At 41.2% G+C, this 21,536-nt stretch overlaps 1 protein-coding gene across 7 annotated transcripts in view; it reads left to right on the plus strand.

The window, feature by feature from the left end:
* PAX3 (paired box 3) overlaps positions 1-21,536 on the plus strand; it is a 75,071-nt gene that overhangs the window by 36,857 nt on the left and 16,678 nt on the right. For 4 of the 7 annotated variants that reach the window (XM_027650692.1, XM_027650693.1, XM_027650688.1 and 1 more), the window contains exon 5: positions 13,812-14,017. In XM_027650692.1, coding sequence (XP_027506493.1) covers positions 13,812-14,017 — 206 coding nt within the window. The remainder of the gene's footprint in view (positions 1-13,811; positions 14,018-21,536) is intronic. The other 3 variants (XM_027650694.1, XM_027650695.1, XM_027650690.1) reach the window with 1 other exon arrangement.

Below are 21,536 nucleotides of genomic sequence, written 5' to 3' on the forward strand. Positions count from 1 at the left end.
TGACAATGTTCCATTTTTCCACTGTACAGAGAATGATTTGTGGCCAAGGGATTACTTTTGGAATTGTTTTGAATTCTGCCCTTTAATTTATTAAATGAATCCTTCTTAAGAACTTGATTACTAATTCACTCTAATTTAGAAAAGCCTCACTGTCTTTGGATGTAGGCAGAACCCTCAGGGGTCTATAAAACTGTCAATATGGCTGTTAATTTGGCTTTTCTTTTTTTCTTATGGCTTAAAGCTTATTTGTGGGAGCTGGGAAGATGCCATGGTTTTGGTTTGCAGAGACTCAAGCAGTGTCTTATGGGTTTCAGATCCCATCAGAAGTCATAGGAACCCTCCTGCTTCTGCTGACATTCCAAGCTGGAAAAGCTGCAAAAATCTGGGGAGGACTGGGGATTTGCTGAAAGTGAGTCCCACCTGGTTTTCATGCTGGAATCAGAGATGGACAAGAACCAAGTCACTTAGTCTAAACGTCCCTCAGCTTTGGGTGGGTCTGGATCCTGATCAGGATCTGAACTTTTTGTGCCTCAGGCTTGTCTCTAATTGAATCCATGCAAAACCAGACATTTTGCATGACTTTGATGCAAAACCATAAATAGGCCCATTTTTTATTCAAAACGAAGTCCAGGTTTGCTTAGAAAGATCACAAACCTTCTACTGAACCTTGATGGTCCCAGATTATAATGAAAATTGAAGTCTCCAATGCAATAACATTCCTGGAGGGAATGATGCTTGATTTTTGTCTTTCTAGTTAAATGTGTAACCATTCTGAGAAAGGCAATGATGTCCCACTTGCTTCAAGTTGGAGAGAAGATGGTCTAGACTCTTGCTCACACAGAACCTGACTGTAATTAAATATCTTGGATTAGCTCCTGATTGAAAAAATCTCAATGGCACTTATATTGGTTTTGTGTCTTGTAAAGAACAGTATAGAAATAATTCCAAGTGATATGGGATTAAAAAAGCACAACAAAGCATGGAAGCTTGGATGAGGTTTTGTTTGGATCGAAACACTTTTTGCAAATTCTTTTCCTAAGCAGTTAAATTGGGGGTAAAAAATCTGAATGTTTGAGTTTTGCAAAACAATTCTCATGTTTTGAAGGAGACTTTCACAGTGCAAGGATTTTGGTAATACAAATTCTGGTACCTGGGCAGAACAGCATGACTGTAACTTAATTTTAATGACAGATACAGGCTCTTCTTTGAAGATCCCAGTCTGAGCATTCACTGTGAAGTTATCCACTGCACATAGTGGTTAATCCATTTATACGCGATGATATATGTTAGAATCAAGTGAATGTTCACCAGAGCACAGCCTGGGTCAAAGTTTGTTTGTAAGATGTTGTTTGGTAACTGCCCTTAGACTCTGATTTGGAAAGTCTAAGTGGAGTGTCTGAATAGGTAATTGTCACTGAAAACATCAGAAATGTTTCCAGGCCATCTGTCAGTCAGCCACTTGTTGTTATTTGTATTGCTATGGTAAACAGGAGCCCTGCTCCTGGACTGCCACTGTGCTCGGAGCTGTACCAACACAGATCTTGCAATGTCCCTGTGAAAAGGACCTAATGATGTAAGCATATGATGGTGCACAGACATGTTTAGACTTTAAAGTAGAGTCGGAGGCTCTTGAGCTCTATGTGAGCAGTGGTCTCAGCCCACTGGTACCCAATCTGCAGCAGATGTTGGCAAGCTGTCACAGCAGTGAAACCCCTCTAGAATTGATGTCTAGTTTGATGTCTGTTGTGAGCCCAAAGGCACAAGAGTTATGTGCTACCAGGGACAGAGGAACACATCACTTGGACAAAAGTAGATGAAGGCAAAAAGTCCACTACGCTGGACTACAAGGTAACTCTGGCATTGGTTTCTGTGGTTTGTGATCCCCTTGTGAAGTATTAAACCTGGGACCCTGGTTCTCCTTACCCTGCTTCTATAACAATAAAAAGGAAGCCACTTAGAAAAGCTGCAAAGATCCTGTTTCTGAGTTGATCCCTGTTTCCCTCTGCGGACACAGGAGGCTGGCTGGCAGTGTGCGGCTTTTATTCTCTTCTGTCTCTCTGCTATTGTGCAGAGTTCACTCTGGCAGCCTCCCCCTTACACATCTGGGGCATCTGTCAGGCCCCATCGCTGGGCTCTGTCCGGCTGGGTTGCAGGCCAAGTTTTGACTTCCTAATCTGTATTTAACTCTTTGATGTGGCTCTCAGCAGGATTTGACCTAAAGCAGACAGAGGATTGCATCTCACAATCCGCAGGGTATGAATTGAATAAAAAAATTAGCATTATAAAAATTTGCTGTCAAATAAAAAGAAAGAACATGATTTTTGCTGAAATTCAGTGGGTTTTGAATGCATGTCTTTTCTAAGCTTCCTGGAAAAGCCCACCAAAATATGTACTGCTTGTCTGCATAGGCAAGGAAGGCAGGATGTGTATTAGTGGTTGCAGTTCTTCTAGTATTCATCATGGGGCTATTTCTCTTTCAGAATGGATTTAGAAGATGAGATTAATGAGCTTGCATGTAGCCATACTCAAGCTCCCATTTTAGGACCTGTTATGTTTTCATATGGTGGAAGGTAAATGCCAAGCACCCTGGAGAGTTTGCTTTCAAGAAGCCCTCTTGCTTTTAAATGTGGTAAAATGCTAAGAGGATTTCAGAGTTTTCAGGAGAAATTATAAACAAGAGCTACTTTTATTTCTACCTAAGGAAGCTCTCTCATTGCATGTTTTATGATGGAGCTATTAGGACTCTCACTTGTGTGGTGGGTGTCCAGCATCACATGTATGAGTCTTTGCAGGCTGTGGTGCAAAGTCCTTGTTTGCTCTACTGGTACACAACTGAGTGGTGCCATAGCACTGGAAGACAAGATGAAGCAGGAGCCAGGATTTTTATAGCTGACATAAAGCTTCTCCCAGATCCCCCCTCTCTCTCCCTGAAATGCTGAGGACCTTTGGGAAAACAGAGAACCTTTAAATGGATGCTATCTATTAACCCTAAAGCCTAACAATTTAAGATAGATAATTTTACAGAGATGAAAGATTATAGCTAAGAAACTAGGCGTTTTAACTTCTCTGAATTCATCTGTTTGCATTTTGGCAATTTTTTTCCCTGGTTTTAAACATTGTAAATCTTTTTGGGACCAGTTCCACTGTTATCTTTGAGAATGTGCCCTATTTCTGGAGGGTAAAATCATCACTTTTAATGAAACCATTGATTTTCAGTCTGTGGGAGACGATCTAAAAATGAGCTTCTCTTTGTGCTCCAAAAAAAGCACAGGCTATTTCATTGGGTTCCCCATTTGGGTAAAAGGAACTAAATTAAAGGGCATCTACCTTGTGTCTTCTGAACATGGACATTCCTAGTGCCTGAGGGTGATTGAGGGCTGCATCTGAACCTAGAGGCTGGATCCAAAGACCACTGAAGCAATGCGATTTGCATGTAATACTGGGGTTGTACAACCAGATTCTTCGCAGTCTCTTCCTTTGCGAATGGCAAGAAGCAAATGTGTGACAGTATCTGTGGGTTTGTACCTTATATATCACTTAAATACTCTCTGTTTAGGCAATCATGTCACTTTAAGTAATTTAAACTCCGTGTGCCTTTGTTGTAGGGATGCTGTGGGAGTGGGATAAAGAGAAACAAGAGTGAAAATATGTTTTGTAATGTAAGTGTCCAAGCAAAGCCTACAGGTCTTACCAGTAGGCATCCTGTTGCTTCTGCTATATGTGTACAGCAAATAGTTAAGAGAAGTCAGTGTGTTTATCTCACAAAATTTGGTGTAGAGTTACTTTGTCAATTTTTGGGGCTGCTAATAATTCAAAGAGACAGGTATAAATTGGTTAATATCTGTAGAGGTTTCAAAGCAGATGATATTAAGTATGAGTATGTTTAGTTAAATAATTTTTGACATCTCTACCGTTACGCATTCACCAGCAACCATCTTTGTTGTAGGTTTTCTAGAACATTTATCAGCATCTGTCAACAAGTAGTAAATGAGAGCAAATGTATGGGAATTACATATGTCTGTGGTGTAGAGAATGGACCAAGAGTGATTCCCAACTGGCACATTTTGCATGCTGTAAAGGTGCTGTGGGCCTGGCTGCAGCCCAGCACAGCATATCACTCCTTTTCATTGACTGCTCTGAGGTCAGCTGGTGCTAGGCTTTGTTCTGGTTTTCTTATTGAACTGAAGAATTGTAAGTTTTCTTTGGAATTTAAGCTCTCCGTGTTTCTTTGGAACAGAGAGCAAGCAGTATACCTTGCTTCATTATTAGCAAACCAGAGCTCATCCCCTTAAACGAGCTTAAACGAGCTCGTTTAGTGTCTGCATTATGGCAATGCAAGGATCAGGTGGCATCTACAAGCTTTTGCCAGGTTTGTTTGCTCACATGCCAGGTTTGTTTTGCTTACATGGGACTCAAACTACTCTGCTTAAGTGTTGCACCATGAGCTCTAAGGAGACAGTCCCTGGGAAGGGTAATTAAAGGATGATGCCAGGAGCTCATGGGCATGTAAACCTCACAGGGTAAGGAACAAGAAACGTCTGTAGGTGACTGGCCCTTGGATGGAATTCAGGTAATTAGTGTAACAGCATCACAGGCACTATAACGAATGAAACAGCACTGTGTGCTTTGGGGAGTCTTGGGCACAGAGTCCTACACCCCCCCCATTCTGGCACCCAAGGCAGGAGCTGGAATGAAAAACCCCAGGGGAAGTAACACGAAGCGGTGCTGAGCACCCTGCTGCTTTCCCGTTGTAGGGTCCTTTCATCCCAAATACTGGAACAACCATAAAGGCAGGGGCTGTCTTTGACCAGTGGGACTGGAGGGCTCAGTTCCCAGTAGGACCAAGTTCCATGACAGAAGATGATGGATTTGAGGTCAGCACCCCAAATCCTATGTAGTTGTAATGGAAGTGCCCTAGAGTTACTAACAGCTTTGGATGGAAAAGGAGCATTTAGCAGGAGTAGGTAGTGCCTTGAAAAATCAATTACAAGAAAAATATTTGGTGAAAAACCTAACTGACTTTTATTGACTGAAGACTGGAAAATAGAGGGGAAAAAATCAGTACTTTCAGTTTTCTCTCAAAAAACCTCAGAAATCTTCTGTAAAGTTTAGTGATTTCCAGAGGAAGTGGATTGTTCGATGATAAAATCCAATATTCTGTTTAAAAAGAAAAGTCCAGAAATATTTTGGCCATTCTGAGTCCTGAAAGTGATAAATTGAGATGGTCATATAACTCAGTGTAGCTCAACAGCAGGTAAAAGTGGCTTGAGAGGTGATCTGGCTGCAGCTGTGGGTTTAAGAAGAGATGATAACCTTTATTTCTCATAGAAACTTTGAGGACTATAATCCTTACACTGAGATGAAGCCATCTACAACAACTTGCTCTGCCAGTGTTTCTTTTGATTAAAGGATGGTATTAATTCAGGTGCTAGAACTAGTTGAGAGAAATAGGAAATGTATTAGAACATCCTCAATTTTTTTTTTTTTACCTGAGCCATCTATGCAGTTTCTTTTTTCTTCAGAAATATTTTAGCAACTCTACAAGTTGAACCAGTGAAGCAATGAAGAGCTGCTCTTGAAAAATGCTTTTAAGCTTTGGTATCTTAGTGTGACCAGTAATTTGATCAGCTTGTATAACTTTAGGAGTTCTGTTTGCATGGTGTTGCTGCAAAGGATTGAGCCAAATATAATTTATAGATTTTTTTTTTTTTTTCCTTCTGTGAAATCCATACTGCCTACACAATTGAGAGGTTACTGACAGCTCAATTATTTGCAGTGCTTTAACTCGCTAATACAGTCTCATTATTTATCCAGGGACTCCTTCATTTGCTTTAATTTCTCAGCTGACAAATTCCATCTCCCAGGATACTCAGTGTTTTCAGTCTTAATTGATTACCAATCGGCTCTTCCATCAGCTGATACCAGCTTGAAGACATGATGCCAATCCTTTCTAAATATGTTCTGGGATTCCTGCAAGACAGATCTAGCTTTCCTCTTAATTCTCGCTGTCTTATATTAAAATATCACCTTAAGTATTCATTTCCTAAAGGTTGTTGCGAGCAAACCTTATTTGGTTTTGAGTGTTTAGTTTTCTTCACCTCGTTCTAAATTTAGGAGGCAAAGTTCTTCCTTAATCCTCTGGAAGTTTTTCTTTGAAATGTCCTAGTGAGAAGATGTTGCAATGCTTAAATACAGTGCTCGTGTTCACAGTATCACCGCGGATGCTCCCTGTGGGAAGGGCTGGAAAAACCCCCAGATGTGGGCACTCGTGAGCTCCCAGTGAAAATCAACGGGATGTGCTTGTGACTCCTCTTTACACTTTTTGAAAAGCTCTCCGGGTCCATAGGCTGCGTTCAGGGGGCCGGGCCGGGGTGACTCACAGTCTGGTGACAGTGTGATTGTGCGGGTCTGTGCTCTGTTGTGCCGGGTTATCTCAGTGCCGGCTCCCTCTTGCTGAACTCCTTCCTTGGATCTACCAGGAAAGATGGGAGAGATCAAACAAGGGTCAAAGTTTTCTTGGATCCAGCTTTGCTCTTATACCAGGAGAAACAGCAGAGTAGTCTTTTGAGGCCAGTGAACAAAACTTTATGAAGTCAGCACTCTTGACTGCGTGGGGAAAACTGTAGCAATGTAATTTTTATTTAGTTGTTAAACCTGAACTAACCCTTATATGAGTACTAACCTCTGAAACCACAGGGAAAACTCCCACAGGCTACATGAGTTTTACCAAATCACATTATTTCTTGGTTTTCTTTCTTTTGTCCCTCCCCCCACCCCAGATATCGTAGCTGGTCAGGTAAATCTGGTTGAGAGTCTGGTTTGCCCTGGTCTGTGCAATTTAGGAAGAGCTGTCTCCTCTCGCTTTCTGCCCTTTCCTTAGCAGTCTCCCTGGGCTATACACACACGTGTGTGTACTACCTGTACATTAGGAGTACTAACTGCTGTTCCTTTACATTTAGTTTTCAATGAAAAATAATAATCATAATAATTCCCAGTGCAGATTTACAGCAGTAAAATTTGGGATTGGGCCCACACGCAAAGCTGTTAAGTACTTTAATGTTACTTGTATCAACAAAACAAATCTTTTTTTTGGCAAAGGAGGTGGCGGAATAAGAAGAGATGTGTGTAGTTGCATTTGCAGTTTCCTTTTCCCTTCCTTTCACTCTACAAATTCTTTATCCTTTCATGCACAGTTGAGAATTAGCCATTTATTCTTAGTGCTGGCGATGCAGTCTTTGATATTTAAAATGGAATGTGTTCCTTTTTGATGCTCTGTGGTTTTGAATGAAGTACATGCTAGCAGATTAATGGTGCAGAACAGTTAGATACTGGGCATTTTTTTTCCTTTCCATATTATTTCATCATTCAAAAAAAATTTAAATATATTTTTTAAAAGAAGAGCTCGTGAATTGTCTATTGTTTGTACAGTTAAATTGTTTTCACAGTGTTGTCATTCTCTTCCAAGTTGAAATCATTGAATAGCTATGAGCTGTCACATTTTTTGTCAGTTATAACTGCATCAAGCTGTGCTGACAAAATGTCCCTCCATAACTGGTAATATGCATTGTCATTTTAAGCATGGAACAGTTTAGCTAATGATTTATCTCTTATAATGCAGCACTTGGGGCAGCTGTATGATTTGTCTCTTTAGCAAGTCAAGTAATTTCTTTAACAAAATGTTAAGCACAGATGGGCCATAGGCTGTCAGTTAACCATTATTGTGCATGCATCTGCTTGCCTTCAATGCACTGTTTTATGTATTCAGCCACTTACTTAGGCACAGTTCTCTGAAAAGCGGAACCTACTCTGATTGGCAAATAAAATGTTCATTTGTCTCTTCTTCCTATTGTTTTGTTTTGGTAACACATGTCAGCAGCTCAATTACCCAGTTCATTAACAGCTCCCAATGGACATGATGGCCAACCCATGATAAGGAGGGTGATTGTGGCACATATGGTCAATAATAGCCTGTCTCTTGGTAATTGTAAATAAAAGTCACTGTCGGCCATTTCCTTTTACTGCAGCTACTGTTTTCCTTTTCACTTTGCTGTACAAAGCACATTTCTCTATGTGAGTCAGCCCAAACAAAATAAATATACCATCCATTTCTCTCAAGAAGATCGCTTTTATCACTGCTGTGGTGGTTGTTTCCTCTCTGTGCTGACTTTCCAGCTTAGAGCTCTCAGGATATGGGGTTGCTCTTTTCCAATTCTAGCAACAGATTAATTACTCTTATTAATCAGTTTACGTAAATAGCAACATATTTTATCTGCATTTCACTCATTCTCTCACTGCAGATTTTCGTAAAGTGCCTGTGGAGTTTAAAAAAAGCCACTTACGATGTTTTTTCTATGTATGCCCTTTACAAATAGCAGTGGTTTTCAAAGGAGTAATTGAAGTGTGACTTAATCCTTGTTAGATGAGTGATATTCCTGTCTGGAACAGAGGCTTTCTTTTTGGTTTCCTTTCCCCTTCTTTGATATTTCATAGGCAAAATGCCAGTAGAACAGGTTAAAAGGAATTCTACTACTTGTGCATATTTCACATTGTACTAGGTACTCTGCTGCTTTCTAGCAAGGTAGAGAATTTCCTATATATTTACTGATGCTTAATTTTTCATAGGAAAAGGGGAGCATGTGGCAGGATTAGCACGTTTTATGATATCTTGTTTTGGTTTTTGTTTCTTGAAATTTGCTTTTCCTTTTCCTCTCCAAGAAGAGGAGTCCAGCTGATAACAAGTGTTAGGCTGTGACCTAACTTGGGTGCCCAAGTCTTCCCTCTGTCCTCTTCTCTGTTGATGGTGAGGCATAGAAAGCAAACATTGAATTGGATGAAATTGTGGCTCTGTGTCCCGGTCACCTTGATAAAAGTGCTGTGGTGGGAGCACCACAGTCTGAAATTTAGGGGTGATCTTTTGATCCTTCAAGTAGGCTTTATCTTGGATAAACACAGTCTTCAGCTGTAGTGTCTTAAATGCTCACAGTTGGCTGAGAGGTGACTCTGGAACCCCTGAGCTCGTCCCCCCCTGCCTGCCATATTCATAAGTAATCTGTAGTCTCCTCCCTGGGCTGCAGGCACTTGGGGAGTTGTTGAGTGTCAGAGTTTATTTGTCCTGGTTTGATTAGCACAGACCTGGCAGGGTGTATTTTCTTTTTAATGGCTCCTTGCTGTGACAGTGAGGTTTTGGGAGGAGGAGGAGGAGAGGGGGGAGCCTGGCGTCATGTTTCCCCAGGCAAACACAGCAAAATGAAGGACTGATGTGGTGGGAGGGAGGTAGGTGGTTGGCTCCAGAGTCTTCATTATATTTCGTATGGATATATGAGCCTGCCCCTAAATGGGACTGCTGATGGGGAGAAGAGAGTAGGGCTGTTAGGACAAAATAAGGATGCCGTTTTATTATTCCTGTGGACTTTATTTTGAGGACAGAAAGGATGCCTGCCGTGTTTCTAGCCCATCCCTGTTAAATGCCAGCTGCTGAAAGCCTACCTCAACACAAACAAGGATCCAGGGAGGAATGCACTGCTGGCCACCTACTGCTTCTCCTGGCCCTTGTGGGGAGCCAGTGCCAGAAGTGTATTTGGGGAGTGCCATGGATGCCTCTGACATCCCCATCCTGGGGCAGTTCTCCCACTCTCCCCCCTTTTCCTCCCTAATTCACCCACAAGGAGGGCTGCGTTTGAGCCCCTTTACCTCTGTGAGCCCCTTTACCTCTGGCAGGGAGAGGCAGTGTTGGAGGGACACCTCCAGGTGCGGAGGTTTGGAGAGGGGGAGCCTGGATTAACCCCTGCTGTGCATCCCCTTCACCCGGCGTGCCCTGCCCGGCCCCCCCGGCCCGCCGTCCCCCGCCTCTGCAGCAGCCGCCTTTGTGCCTCCCGCATCCTGCCAGGCAGGTGTCAGAGCCCTGAATGCGGGCAAAGGCCCTGCTGATGGATACCACAGATGGAGCGTGGAAATCGGCCCAATAGGCCTCAGCCACAGGCCATTTCTTAGGACCCAACAAAAGCCTCCAAATAAGTCAACAAAAATCCCAAAGATCACAAAGAGAAAGTGTCATTTGTCATTTGCTGTGGGTTTGTGTGGGGGTGGTGCCCCGCTGCACTCCCCTCGCCGGCACCCGAGCAAACACGGGGAGGTCACTCGCCTGCTTCAGCCTGCAAGGCTGTGGGGATCAGACGGACGTCGGCTGCCAACCCAGTGAGCCCCACAACTGGGGCTGTCACAGTGAGCCCCACAGCAAGCAGAACGAATACCCTGGCGAACCCCAAAGCGGGGGCTGCTCAAGCCGCAGACTTAAGTGAACTGTGGCACAAGGGGTAGAGCCTGTGAGATTGATCTTGCTTAAATAAAGAAATGGGGAGGTGGATGTGGGGAAGGTAGCTAGCAGATAAACGGCTACCAGAACCCTCCCTGCCCTTTGATATTTTTTTAAATTGGTATTGTTTTAGTGATCTCCGTGGCTAGACAGAATTTGTCCTGGGTAGACCCTGGGCAGCTACACTCAGAGGAAGAGGCTGTGTAATATTTTTTAAAAAAATGTCAGAGTGCCTGAAGGAGTGCCAGAGAAGTTGTGCCTCCGTGGGTCGCAGGGTGATAACCTCTCCATGATAAACTCCCTGCCTGCCTCTGTCAGGTGCGCTGTGCTGCAGTGCTAATGTATGGGCTTTAAATGGTTGTCATGTTATTGTTATTTAATTATTCAAATGAAATGTCTTGCTGAGAGGAAGAACAGACCACAGAATGACCTCTTGTGTGTTATTTTGTTATTCGTTTTTTGCCCCCGATGTGTCTATTTACAATGTTTGGAAAAGGGATGGTTGCAGAACTCCAGGTGTCTGAATGCCTAAGACACTGGGTCCAGGGGTTCTGCATTTTGTGGTGATAATCAGCATGCAGCATTTCCTTAGGCCACCAGATAGGTCACGAGGGGTTAAGGGACAAATAATTTCTCTTCAATTCTTTAATTCCTTCTTTAATTAAACTTCACGGCTCAGCTCCTTGTAGTGCTCTTGGCTGCTTCTCCCACTTTTAGTTGTGCAGTAAGGGTTGTTCCAGTGATCCCAAGAAGTCTGGTTGGGGAATCTCCCAGGGCACTGAGGAGTCTCCTTCTTTTTCCTATTTACAGCTTGAGGGGTTGGGGACTTAAGATCATTAGGACATCTGCAAAGGTTAGTGTTATGTGTGTTATGTGTCTGTAGTGGTGATAGAGGTAGAAATGACCCAGCTAAAATCTGATACCTTCACCTGTGCTAAATATTATCTTTGTATATCATGGAAGTCAGTGGACCTATTAGTGAGATACTGTTTAGCAAAAGGGCAATGCACTATGACTATTGAGCAAATATAAGATTAAATACTGATTCTTTTAAAGGCTGAGGTGTACCCAATTTATGTGTTTAGCCAATATTCTGATTGGCTTCTCACCTATATAAAAATCTAGTAATGATATTTTCACAGGAAAAAATAAGAATAAAAGCTTCCTTGAAGCTAATAATGTTTAAGAATACTTTTTAAGAAATAAAGCCAGTACAGTTTGTAGTACAGACATGTAACTACCCTTTGAGATTACACTTGTTTGATTTTAATATCACAGAGAAGATAAGATGAAGGAAACCAATGTTTTCAATAAAGCTGCATGCAGCAGCCAAACCTGCCAAAGGGTAATGTCAATGAAAGCAGATAGATATGAAGGTCACTTCATTTGATATACCTTCTCTCCTTACTTTAACTTTATTATTTTCTCTCTGAATGCTTGCCCTTGATCAGACATATTGTTCTGGACTCTTAGATACTACAGGATTTTTTTTATTGGTTTACCTTTGTGCCTTTCACATACTGCTTAATGAAATGGAAATGTAAAACTAAAAGGAAATGAAGTTGGGGTTTCAGTTCTGCATTCTTATTGCAGAAAAGAATGAGGGTGCAAGGAAACATTCAAGATTTTTGCTAAGTCTTTATAAAACATTTTAAGAATGATCATGATATATCTTCTGATGCTTCCCATTCAGTTGGTGAGGGAATTCACTTCAGAAATTTAGCAATAAATATCTCCTTTAAATTGCACAGTTTAAGCTGGCTTTTTACAGACATGTATACAGATGTTTGAAGAAGTTCTATACATACATATGGAATATGAAAGAGTATAGAATTCTGAGCTCTTGACATGTCGGTATTTGACTTTTTTTTTTTTAACTCAATTTGTACACAACCAAAGGCAAATTTTGCCAGACAAGTTGTCTCCAAAAGGGACGTTTCTGAGCTCTGTGTCAGATCTCACCATATCAGGTATGGGTACAGTGCAGTGCTAGGCAGTGTGGCCCCGGTAGTGTGGCTGGTGTGCTCTTTTCCTCTAGCCTAGGTGGGTAGAAATAGCTGCTCTGCTTAAGATGGGTGATTTGTATCTCAGGATAACACTGGGAAACTATATTTTAGATACCCTAAGTTTCTTTTTGTTCTTGGATGGCAGCATGAAGCCATCCTGGAGGGCTGTAACTTGAGGCAGTTGCTGAGGAGGGCAGGTGTCACTTGGGACCCCAATTCAGAAGATTTGGGGTTTGTCACTAATTCAGACAACGTATTATGTTCATTTTGGGATACTCTAGATTGCTTGTTTAATAAGGAATGAACTTGAACTGTTTGGGATAGGATGTCTGAGCTGATTTTCTTCTGTTCTAGAGAACAGTATTCTCAAGAACAAGAACCATTTAGTCCAGTCTTATTTGGGGCAAACTTTCAATGCAAGTAAGAGACTTTAGGAGTTGAGTGTTTGTTCAGTATACTGATGCAGACATCCACAGAAGTTTCTCCTTATGCTCTGTGTATGTTGGGTCTAAAATGTTGATGCTGTCTGGAAAGTGAAAACACTTTTCACATAAGAGCCACTGGTTCAACTGAAATATTTTTGTTTGTTTGTTTTTGTTATTGTTTTTCTGCATGGTTTTTTTTCCTTTATGTTTTTTGATATACAGAAATTAAACTTTTCAACTGAATTGTCTGAAAAAGCACTTTGTCTTTCTCATGCTGCAAAACTAAGTAAACAGATTAGGTGTATTAATTAGTTGAAACAGCTTGAGTGAAATTGGAAATGTAAGATAGCTAGAAATGAACATGGTGGGAGGTTTTAGCTGGAGCTCGAGAAACTTTTTATTTCCAAATAAATTACATTAAAAGGATCATATTAAATCAATGTCTATATCAATAATTTCTTTGGCATTATTGAAGTAGTAGCAGCAATGCTTGCATTTCCATTAAATAAGCAGTTTCAGCATCGCTGGGGAATGTCTGCCCTCTTTAGGTGGTTTCCCTTGAAGACTTGGGCAAAAGGAATGCTGGTCTCCTGGACAGCAAGTGAAGACTCACTTTGGAAGTCTACTCTTAGTTCATTACCATTTGCTGGAGAGAGTGAATGGGGTCAGCCACTGGAAGAGGCTTTGCAGCCTTCACAGTTATAGCTTGGGTTCAGCTATAGCTGGAATTCATTTGACTGCCAGGGGAAATAAGTAATGCTGCCAGGAGCTGCCTGGCTCTGTGTGTGACCTCACTATTTCCATGCCTGTGAAATCCAGAAGGAGTTTGTATTGATTTCTCTATAAACTGCTGATGGCAAGAGTTGGTAGCCCCTTCCTGTGTCATGGACATGCTGTATGTGGGCTGTTTCTTTCTGGCTTTCCTCATGTTCTGACTCAGGGCATGTGAGGGGCCTTTGGTCCAACACAGCCTCCATACAAGAGGATGTCATTGATTACTCCAAAATTTTGCTCTTCTTTCTCCTCTACTAAAGTTAATTTTTGTCTTTTATTTTTTTCTTTTTTGAGCACCAGCACCCCAGTCTGATGAAGGTTCTGACATTGATTCTGAACCAGATTTACCTTTGAAAAGAAAGCAGCGTCGCAGCAGGACGACCTTCACAGCAGAACAACTAGAAGAGCTGGAAAGAGCTTTTGAGAGGACACATTACCCTGATATTTATACTAGGGAAGAACTTGCACAAAGAGCCAAACTCACAGAGGCTCGTGTCCAGGTATGTATTGAAAAGCTGCCTAACAAAAGGAATTTGATTTTCTGTTAGCGTGTGAGTCCTTCTAAATCTTATATGATCCTGCTCTGGAGCAGAAGGAAAATGTGAAGCAACATTGTTTACAGCCTTAGGGTTTTTACATCTGTACATGGACAATGGTTTTACAACTGTTTGAGACAACTGCTTTGAAAAAAACTCTTGTGTGTTCCCCAGTAATTGTTCCATACCTACCATGAATATAATACTGAGTCTGTGGAGAAGGTCTGATATCCCCGTTTGTTTGTTTTATGCATTTGACAGCACTCTGCATGTAATCAGGCCAGCTGTTGTGCCAGCTCATGGTTACTTAACTGATTTCATCTGTTGTTGTTTGGGTCTTTCAGGCATTGAGGAGAGAAAAACATTTTTTTAAAGGACAATGTGTCTACAAAGCCATGGAAGTGAGCAAGGTTACTGGTGTAGTATTTACAGTTAATTTTTAGGTTAGATTTTGTAGTTGACTTGGTTTAAACCTTGTAATACCTTTTATCCCCACTGTTAGTTTAATACTAAGGAAAATAAACCCTCAAATAACTGTTAAATCTTCACAGCTTCGTGTAGATCTGGATTGTCTAAAACAAGCTAATGTACTGGAGCAGTAACATGGAGTTGATTTAAACTTAAAAAAAGGCATGAACCTAGATTTTTAGCTGTCTAAAAATGGGAAAATAGCAACCAGATAACTCTGGAACAAGCTACACCCTGGAGTTCAGTTTTAGATTAGGACTTATTTGGTTTCATGGCAAAGAAACACATCCTGTAAAATGTTTAATAGCACAAGCAGAATCTTCTGCTGGTCTTTTACTATTTAACATCTAAGGGTCAGTGAGAAAACTACACCCCCTTTAAATCAGTCTGAATTGCAAGTGTAACTAAGCAAATATGTGGTTGGGTGAAAAGCAAAATGTTGTAGCTTGTGATCTAACAAAGGAAGAGAAATGAGTGACTTGTGATCTAACCAAGGATGCAGGTGAATTTGGTTTCTTTGGTGAAACTTTACTATGTTTTGACCTTTGAAACTCAGCTTGAGGCATTCAGACACTGCAAACTCAAATAAGAAATACAAACCATCCCTCCGACTTTTAAAGACAAGCATGCCTGTTGCAGCACAGCTGTATTATTGAGCATCTGCCTTGAAAGGTCCAGACTTTTTCAGTTTTACCTGCTAAACGTTTTTGCAGAAGACTTCACACCATGTTTCTTGTAAGTATTTGTTATGACTGTGGGAGAAAATCAGATGCGTGGATGAATTTGTCTGGAAGGCAAACTCAGTGGTGCAAGACTCTTTTCTTAACATGTTTACTAAGTGAAATGTTTGCAAAACAGTTTTGTATATAGACTTGGACCAGGTAAGACCAAATCAAGCCCCGAGAATAATTTGTGCACAAACGTAATAAAGATAACTCCCCTCACAAGTTGTGTTAGTAAGACGAATGGGATCTAAGGTATAATGTTTTGGTCTATGTTAACTTCAGTGGAAAAATATGATAAAATTAAAAAGACCTTGTTCATGTTTTTCTAAATCAATGACCCACAGCTAGAAGAAAAGCAGAACTCTCATTAACATAACAGCTGTCTTAATGTGGCTTTAACCCTGTGACTTTTTACATTCCTTATGGCTTCCTTGGTTCCCTTGAGATGCATCCTGTCTCACACCACTCGTATGATCTACAGCCTCACGAATTCCCCAGTACCTCTGACATGGATATTTTACCTAACCCAGCATGGAAGAAAGTTCCCAGTCAATCAATGATTAAAATACCAGAACAAAACCTTTCTGGATTAAAGATGAGCTGGGGTTGAAGTAACCAGCCTTTGGGCAGTTTTCTAGTGCACTCCATCTGTCTGGTACCCTTGAAGGCTGGCAGAGTGATTTAGAAGTGGATTAAGGGATACAGGATTTGCCTTATCAGCATTCAACACCTCTCTATAGCCTCTTAAAATAGCCATGTAAGATGGGCATGAAATAAAAGACGACCTGTGAAAAGAAAATAACCCTACGAGACTTGAGACTGAGAGGGCTGGATAGCCACACTGAAGTAGCATTCAAGCTTTCTTAGTCACACTTCTTTTTTGGTAACAGTATGACAGAGATCAGAGATACCAAATTTTATATGGATATAAACACAAAGATCTCTTTGACTGCTTCCCAATTAAGCATCATCCAAAAGAGCTGGCTCTTTGCAGCCTGAATCCAACTGAGCTCAGAAGGTTTTTTTATTTTTTCCCTTTCCCTTTGGAGGTGTAAGGTCCAATTTTGTAGTTGATCACAACTGGACCAACCTTGCTATTCCCTCAGTCCCTCTGTGTAGTGCTCACATCTCATGTTTTGTTTTCTTTACCCTGCCTCCCCCGTGCTTCCCCTTTCCTTCTGTTCCCTGAGGCAGTCTATTACTCCTGTGAAAGGAAGAGTCTTAAGCCACTGAACCATCTATTTCCTCACTTTCCCACTGTTAAAGGGTAACCAAATGTATGTTTCTAAACTGGTTGCTTGGAGGTGGGGAAAAAAAGTTGCCTCTGGTTTGAGATCAAGCTTAGAACACATCAGCCCCTAAGGGGAATTTTTTGAAAGCTGATCAAGCAACAGAAAACAGACTTTACACTGTCAGTGTTACTTGTGTACCTAATCGTGGGGACAGGAAAGGCTTTTGGCAAAAGAAGTGCTGCAACAAAGTCCACATTGCAAGAGTCATGAGATGTGTAAGTAGAATTACCACAAATATTTCAGCACTGAGTGTAATAAAGAGTTAAAATGCTCCCTGCAATTCCTCCTGCAGCACCTTTCCACTCAAGAACCGCTGAATCCTTCTCCCCAGTGTTTGAACCTCAATGCGATGTGGAGCCAGGACAATCTCTTGTGCACCTGGCTGCAGGTGCACTTTAGACAGAAGAAAGGGGGGAGTTCTTTGGTCTTATGTGTTTATCAGATACATTTCAGAAAGATAAGCAGAGCTCCAAAGAAGGAGCCTTCATTTAAAAGATTAAAAAAATGTGCAGGGCAAGCCAGGAAGAATTCTGAAACATGACTATGCCCTATCCTGAAAATGTTCTTCTTAGCCAGATCCCAGTTTTAAATTGATTTACTTGAAAACTTCCAAAAAGAAAAATGTTGTTTATCAACAGAGCATGTCTGAAAATTCAGGCAGATCTCTCCAGGCTGCTAGGATGGGATTGAATGTTCCCATGTCAAACTTGTATTCAGCTTGTCAGCTATTGTAAAAGCCTTATTATAACCTCAACAAATAAGTCCCAAGAGCTCAGAAGTCTTGAGTAGCCAGAAGAAAAATTATTGAAAAAAAAAAATTTCAAGTGTTTTGCTTACATATTGCTTTCTTTGTTTCACTGTGCTACAGGGAGTGAAAGAGATAGTTTATGGAGGAGGATAGTGGGGGGAAAGGTGAGAGAAGAAGTTCTGACTCTTAAGCTAGCAGTAAGGTTTGAAATCTCCAAAGTCCAATCTCAGCTTTAATAGCCTCTTCTCAGTAGCAAACAGTGAAAAGCACTCACTGAGAAATCATGGGGGAGGGGGGATCTGTGCCAAAAAAAAATATCTTAGCTTGCCCCCAGCTCCTCTGAAATGGTTTGAGCCTGTATGCTGAGCTGCCCAGTCCTATGGGAAGATGGGGTAAGGGAATGTAGGATGGATTCAGAAACATTTAAGACCTTTCAGCAGATCTTCGTGGTTATTCCTGATGTGGTTTATGGAGAATTTCTAGTGCCTTTTCTTGAGACTGATGCTCTTGCATCATATATGGGCTGAAGAAAGAAAAAGCTTTGTGTATCCTTGCAGTAGATAACCCTGTAATTGCAGATTCCACCCTCCCCCATGAAAGGGAAATTTTTATGTGTAAATTAGCCAACTAAATTCATATGCAGGCCCAGGAGGATATTTGTAAATATAAAGGAAAAGAAGGGATGTGATTTTGATTGTCTTTTTCTGGTCCCTGCTGCCTAAGGGCTCCAATTAGTGTCACTTTAATTTATAAATACACAGTTCAATTTGTTTATTACTGAATAATTTTCAGAACTATTCAACTGCAGTGTTTTAGAAGTATTTTTCTAGGACTGAGCCAAAGTCTTTTCAAAGGAACCTATAAGATCTGAGTACGCTGGATCACACTGGGTGGTGGTTGGAAGTCTCTATTCTCTTTGGCACAGTCTACTGGCTTTTTGGTCTGTGTTTTGGTTTTCTTTTTTTTTTTTTTTTTTTTTTTTTTTTTTGGTTGTGGGGGGTGGTTGGGTTTTGGTTTTTTTTTTTTTTTGGGGGGGGGGGTTGGTTGTTTGGCACTTTTTTCCTTCTTCCCCCCCCCCCCCCCCTTATGTTTTAAAAGAACTCTGGTTTCCATTGCATTGATAACTCCCTGTGTCCCAAGCATCATGACTTCCATTACCATAAAGAGCAGTTCTCAGCAGGCAGAGAACCTTCAGCCTTGTGATGTTCCCACTGGTGGTCATGGCAGGTTGCTCCCAGCAGGTTTTGGTGCTGCTTTGAGATGCTGTGAGGAAACACAGTGTACCTCTGTACACAGTGGACCTTATTCCTGTGAGGCTGGGGGTGTACAGACATGGTAGTGAAGCTGATTTACCAACTAGTTGTGCTAAAAAGCAATTCTATCTCTACTTTTCTTTCTATGGCTCATCTCTGGCAACTCTCTCCTTGGAGCTCATCTGATACCTTGGTGAGCCATGATGGACATTTACTGTACTGCAAAAAAAAAAAAAAAAAGAAAAAGGGAGGCAAAAAACTTATTTCCTTTTTTTTTTTCTCTACTCTTATGTTCTTTGAGTGAACTTCCAGCCTGGTCAGGCAGGTATGTGGGCTGGTGTTAGCCCTCCACAAGGTGAGAGGGTGACAGTTCCTGCACATACTACTCTGTGGGTGCTGAAATAAGTGAGGCATCAGTAGGGGCTGAAGGACTGGACACTGTGGGTCTTTAGAAGTCACACTGCCATGTTTTCCTGTCAGCGATTTCCTTCTTCAACCTCCTCTCTTTGCAAGGCAACACCCCTGCTGCTTCTGGCACAGCCCACATTCTTTCCCTGGTAGAACACCCGCCAAGGACTCCCGCTTCCAGCATGGTCAGACTTTATTTTGAACATGTGAATTTTGTGGGAAGGGAGAGGTGGGGAACAGTGGAGTGGGGGAGGCAGTTACCATGAAAAATATCATGTGGCAAAAGGGGAAAAACCCAACACCCCCCTCCCCATCTAAAATTAGAAGTGCCGTTAACAATACATCAGTCTTTTGACTTTGTGTGTTTCTGGCACTCATGCTTGCAATGGTCAGGACTGTGTATAACAAAATATCCACGGGTTTTCTGCAACATTCACATCTTGAATATTTTGCCCTGTTGAATCAGAGATCTTTTTGCCTTAAAAGCACATAGAGCACTCTGTGTTTATGATCAGACTGTCGAAATGTCAAGGCTAATTACACTAGTGTGTTCCCAAGTGAAAAAATGCATCTTTTAAAGAATATCCTGTTGAGATCAACAAAATAAGATGTTGGCACGATCACTTGAAAACTACTTAAAGGAAAAATGACAATAAGAGGCAGGATCTAAATATTAGGAAATAGTGATGGCAGAAACCTATTAGTTCACCTTATCCATTCTACATTAGCGTAAAATACTTATTTTTATGTTCTACTGCAGAGGAATTTCTTTTTTGGTCAGTCTAGTTCCAGGTGCTAGGAAAAACTGGAGCCTCCAGTACTGAAAGGGCTATTTTTTTATTCCTTTTGTTCTAAATTTCAACCTCTCCAGTTCTGTTTTTGAGATGTAAATTTTGGCCAGACTCTGGGGTACGATTTTGTTTCCAAATCATCTGGGTTATTTACATTCCAGCTTTGAAAGTGACATAGGAACTGTGGAGCCCAAACCTCACTTAAATGAATATAACTTGGCTTCTGTGCAGACTTAGGTTTTTGGATGCTTGGATCCCTCAGCCAAATCATGTTTCCTCTGTCCATGTCTGCATTTGCACAGCACCAAGTGCAACAGTCACATAATCTAGAGCTCTTGCAGGTTGCACCAGCATGAGTAGATTGTGTTCCTTCAGACCCAGTACTTCTTGTGTAAGACCACTGCGTTTTGAGTCTCAAAACTGCAGTAGCTTGCTTAGCCACTGCTTTTGCTTCCATGGGGGATTTCAATGTGGTCCTGGTGATTTGATCATGCAGACCTAGGATTGGTCTTCCTGCCACTGAGATCCACACTGCTGCTGGTGAAGGCAACACACAAAATACATTAGTTTGTCAGGTGAAGTAGTTGTAGATAGTTTAAAGTTGCTTTTCTGTTGCGGTCACTGCAGGGTGGCACTTTATCACAGAATGACACTTGTGATCTTCTCCAGGGGCTGCACTGTATTCTGAGCATCCCTGAATCCAGGTGATGGTTGTGTCCCTCTCAGAAGGGAAGCTGTAGGAGAGCACAAACATCCTATGGGGACCTGCTAGATTTGAAAGGGCCACTCACAAGATGAGGATTTCTTCATGTTGGAGGAAGCTGAAATCTGCTGCACATAAGGGGGCACTGTGTTTAAATCACATTGGAAATGTACAAACAAAAGAAAATATTTCCCCAGGTGTTTGCAATATGTTTCTAAGCAAACACATTGGCTTGTGGTGACTAGATTTATTTTTAAGTCTTGGCTTGATATTAGCAAATTTTTCAAGATTTCTTTAATTAGTGATAGTAGGGCACAAGGATTTTTCATGTGAGGATTTAAAAAATAAAAAAGATCTGGACTCTTGAAAATGAATCAAGGCTGTAGTCCAAGTGAAATACTATGATTAAAAAAATAATAATTTCAGTTAGCATATGTTAATATGCTATGCTAACATAGCTTCTGAATAAAGCTTGAGATCTGACTAATTCCCATAAAATTTACAAAAATGTAAATAACTCAACTTTAAATATTTTATTTAGGTTTGAGTTGTTTAATTTTGAGTAACTTGTTCTTGATTCGATTTTTTTGTTTGTTTTTATTTTCTTATGTTCCTCTACTGTCCTGTAGTGATGAGTGTGTGTGATATTAGTGGCGAAAGACTTGCTCTGCAGTACAGTGACAGTGTCTGGAGCCAACAAGCCTGGCCAGTCAAGTAGCACATTCCAGTTCATGTAGCCTGGTTTCTGCACAGCCCAGGCAGGTTTCTGCACCCCTGCAGAGTCCCACTTGTATTAATGGGGCTCCAAGTGGAACAAAGCTGTGCACCAGGATGTTCATTGTGTGGCTGCTGCAGACCTTTTGATACCATTGAGTGTGTCCCTTTCAGGGATGTCTAATACATAGCTGCAGTTCTGGAAAAAATGCAAGTCTGTAAAATGAACCAAAATCTGCCTGTAATTAAAAGCACAAAACCTGGCATTAGTGCAAATCGCTCTCCACTGAATTAACATTTGGGATCTGACTCATTTTAATAAAGATCTGGAGCTTATCTGTAGAGGAAACAAAATCTCGTTACTTCATTTTTCTTGGTGAA

The sequence above is a fragment of the Corapipo altera genome, unplaced genomic scaffold, assembly GCF_003945725.1.
Source record: "Corapipo altera isolate COAL_440 unplaced genomic scaffold, ASM394572v1 54, whole genome shotgun sequence".
Taxonomy (NCBI): Eukaryota; Metazoa; Chordata; class Aves; order Passeriformes; family Pipridae; genus Corapipo; species Corapipo altera.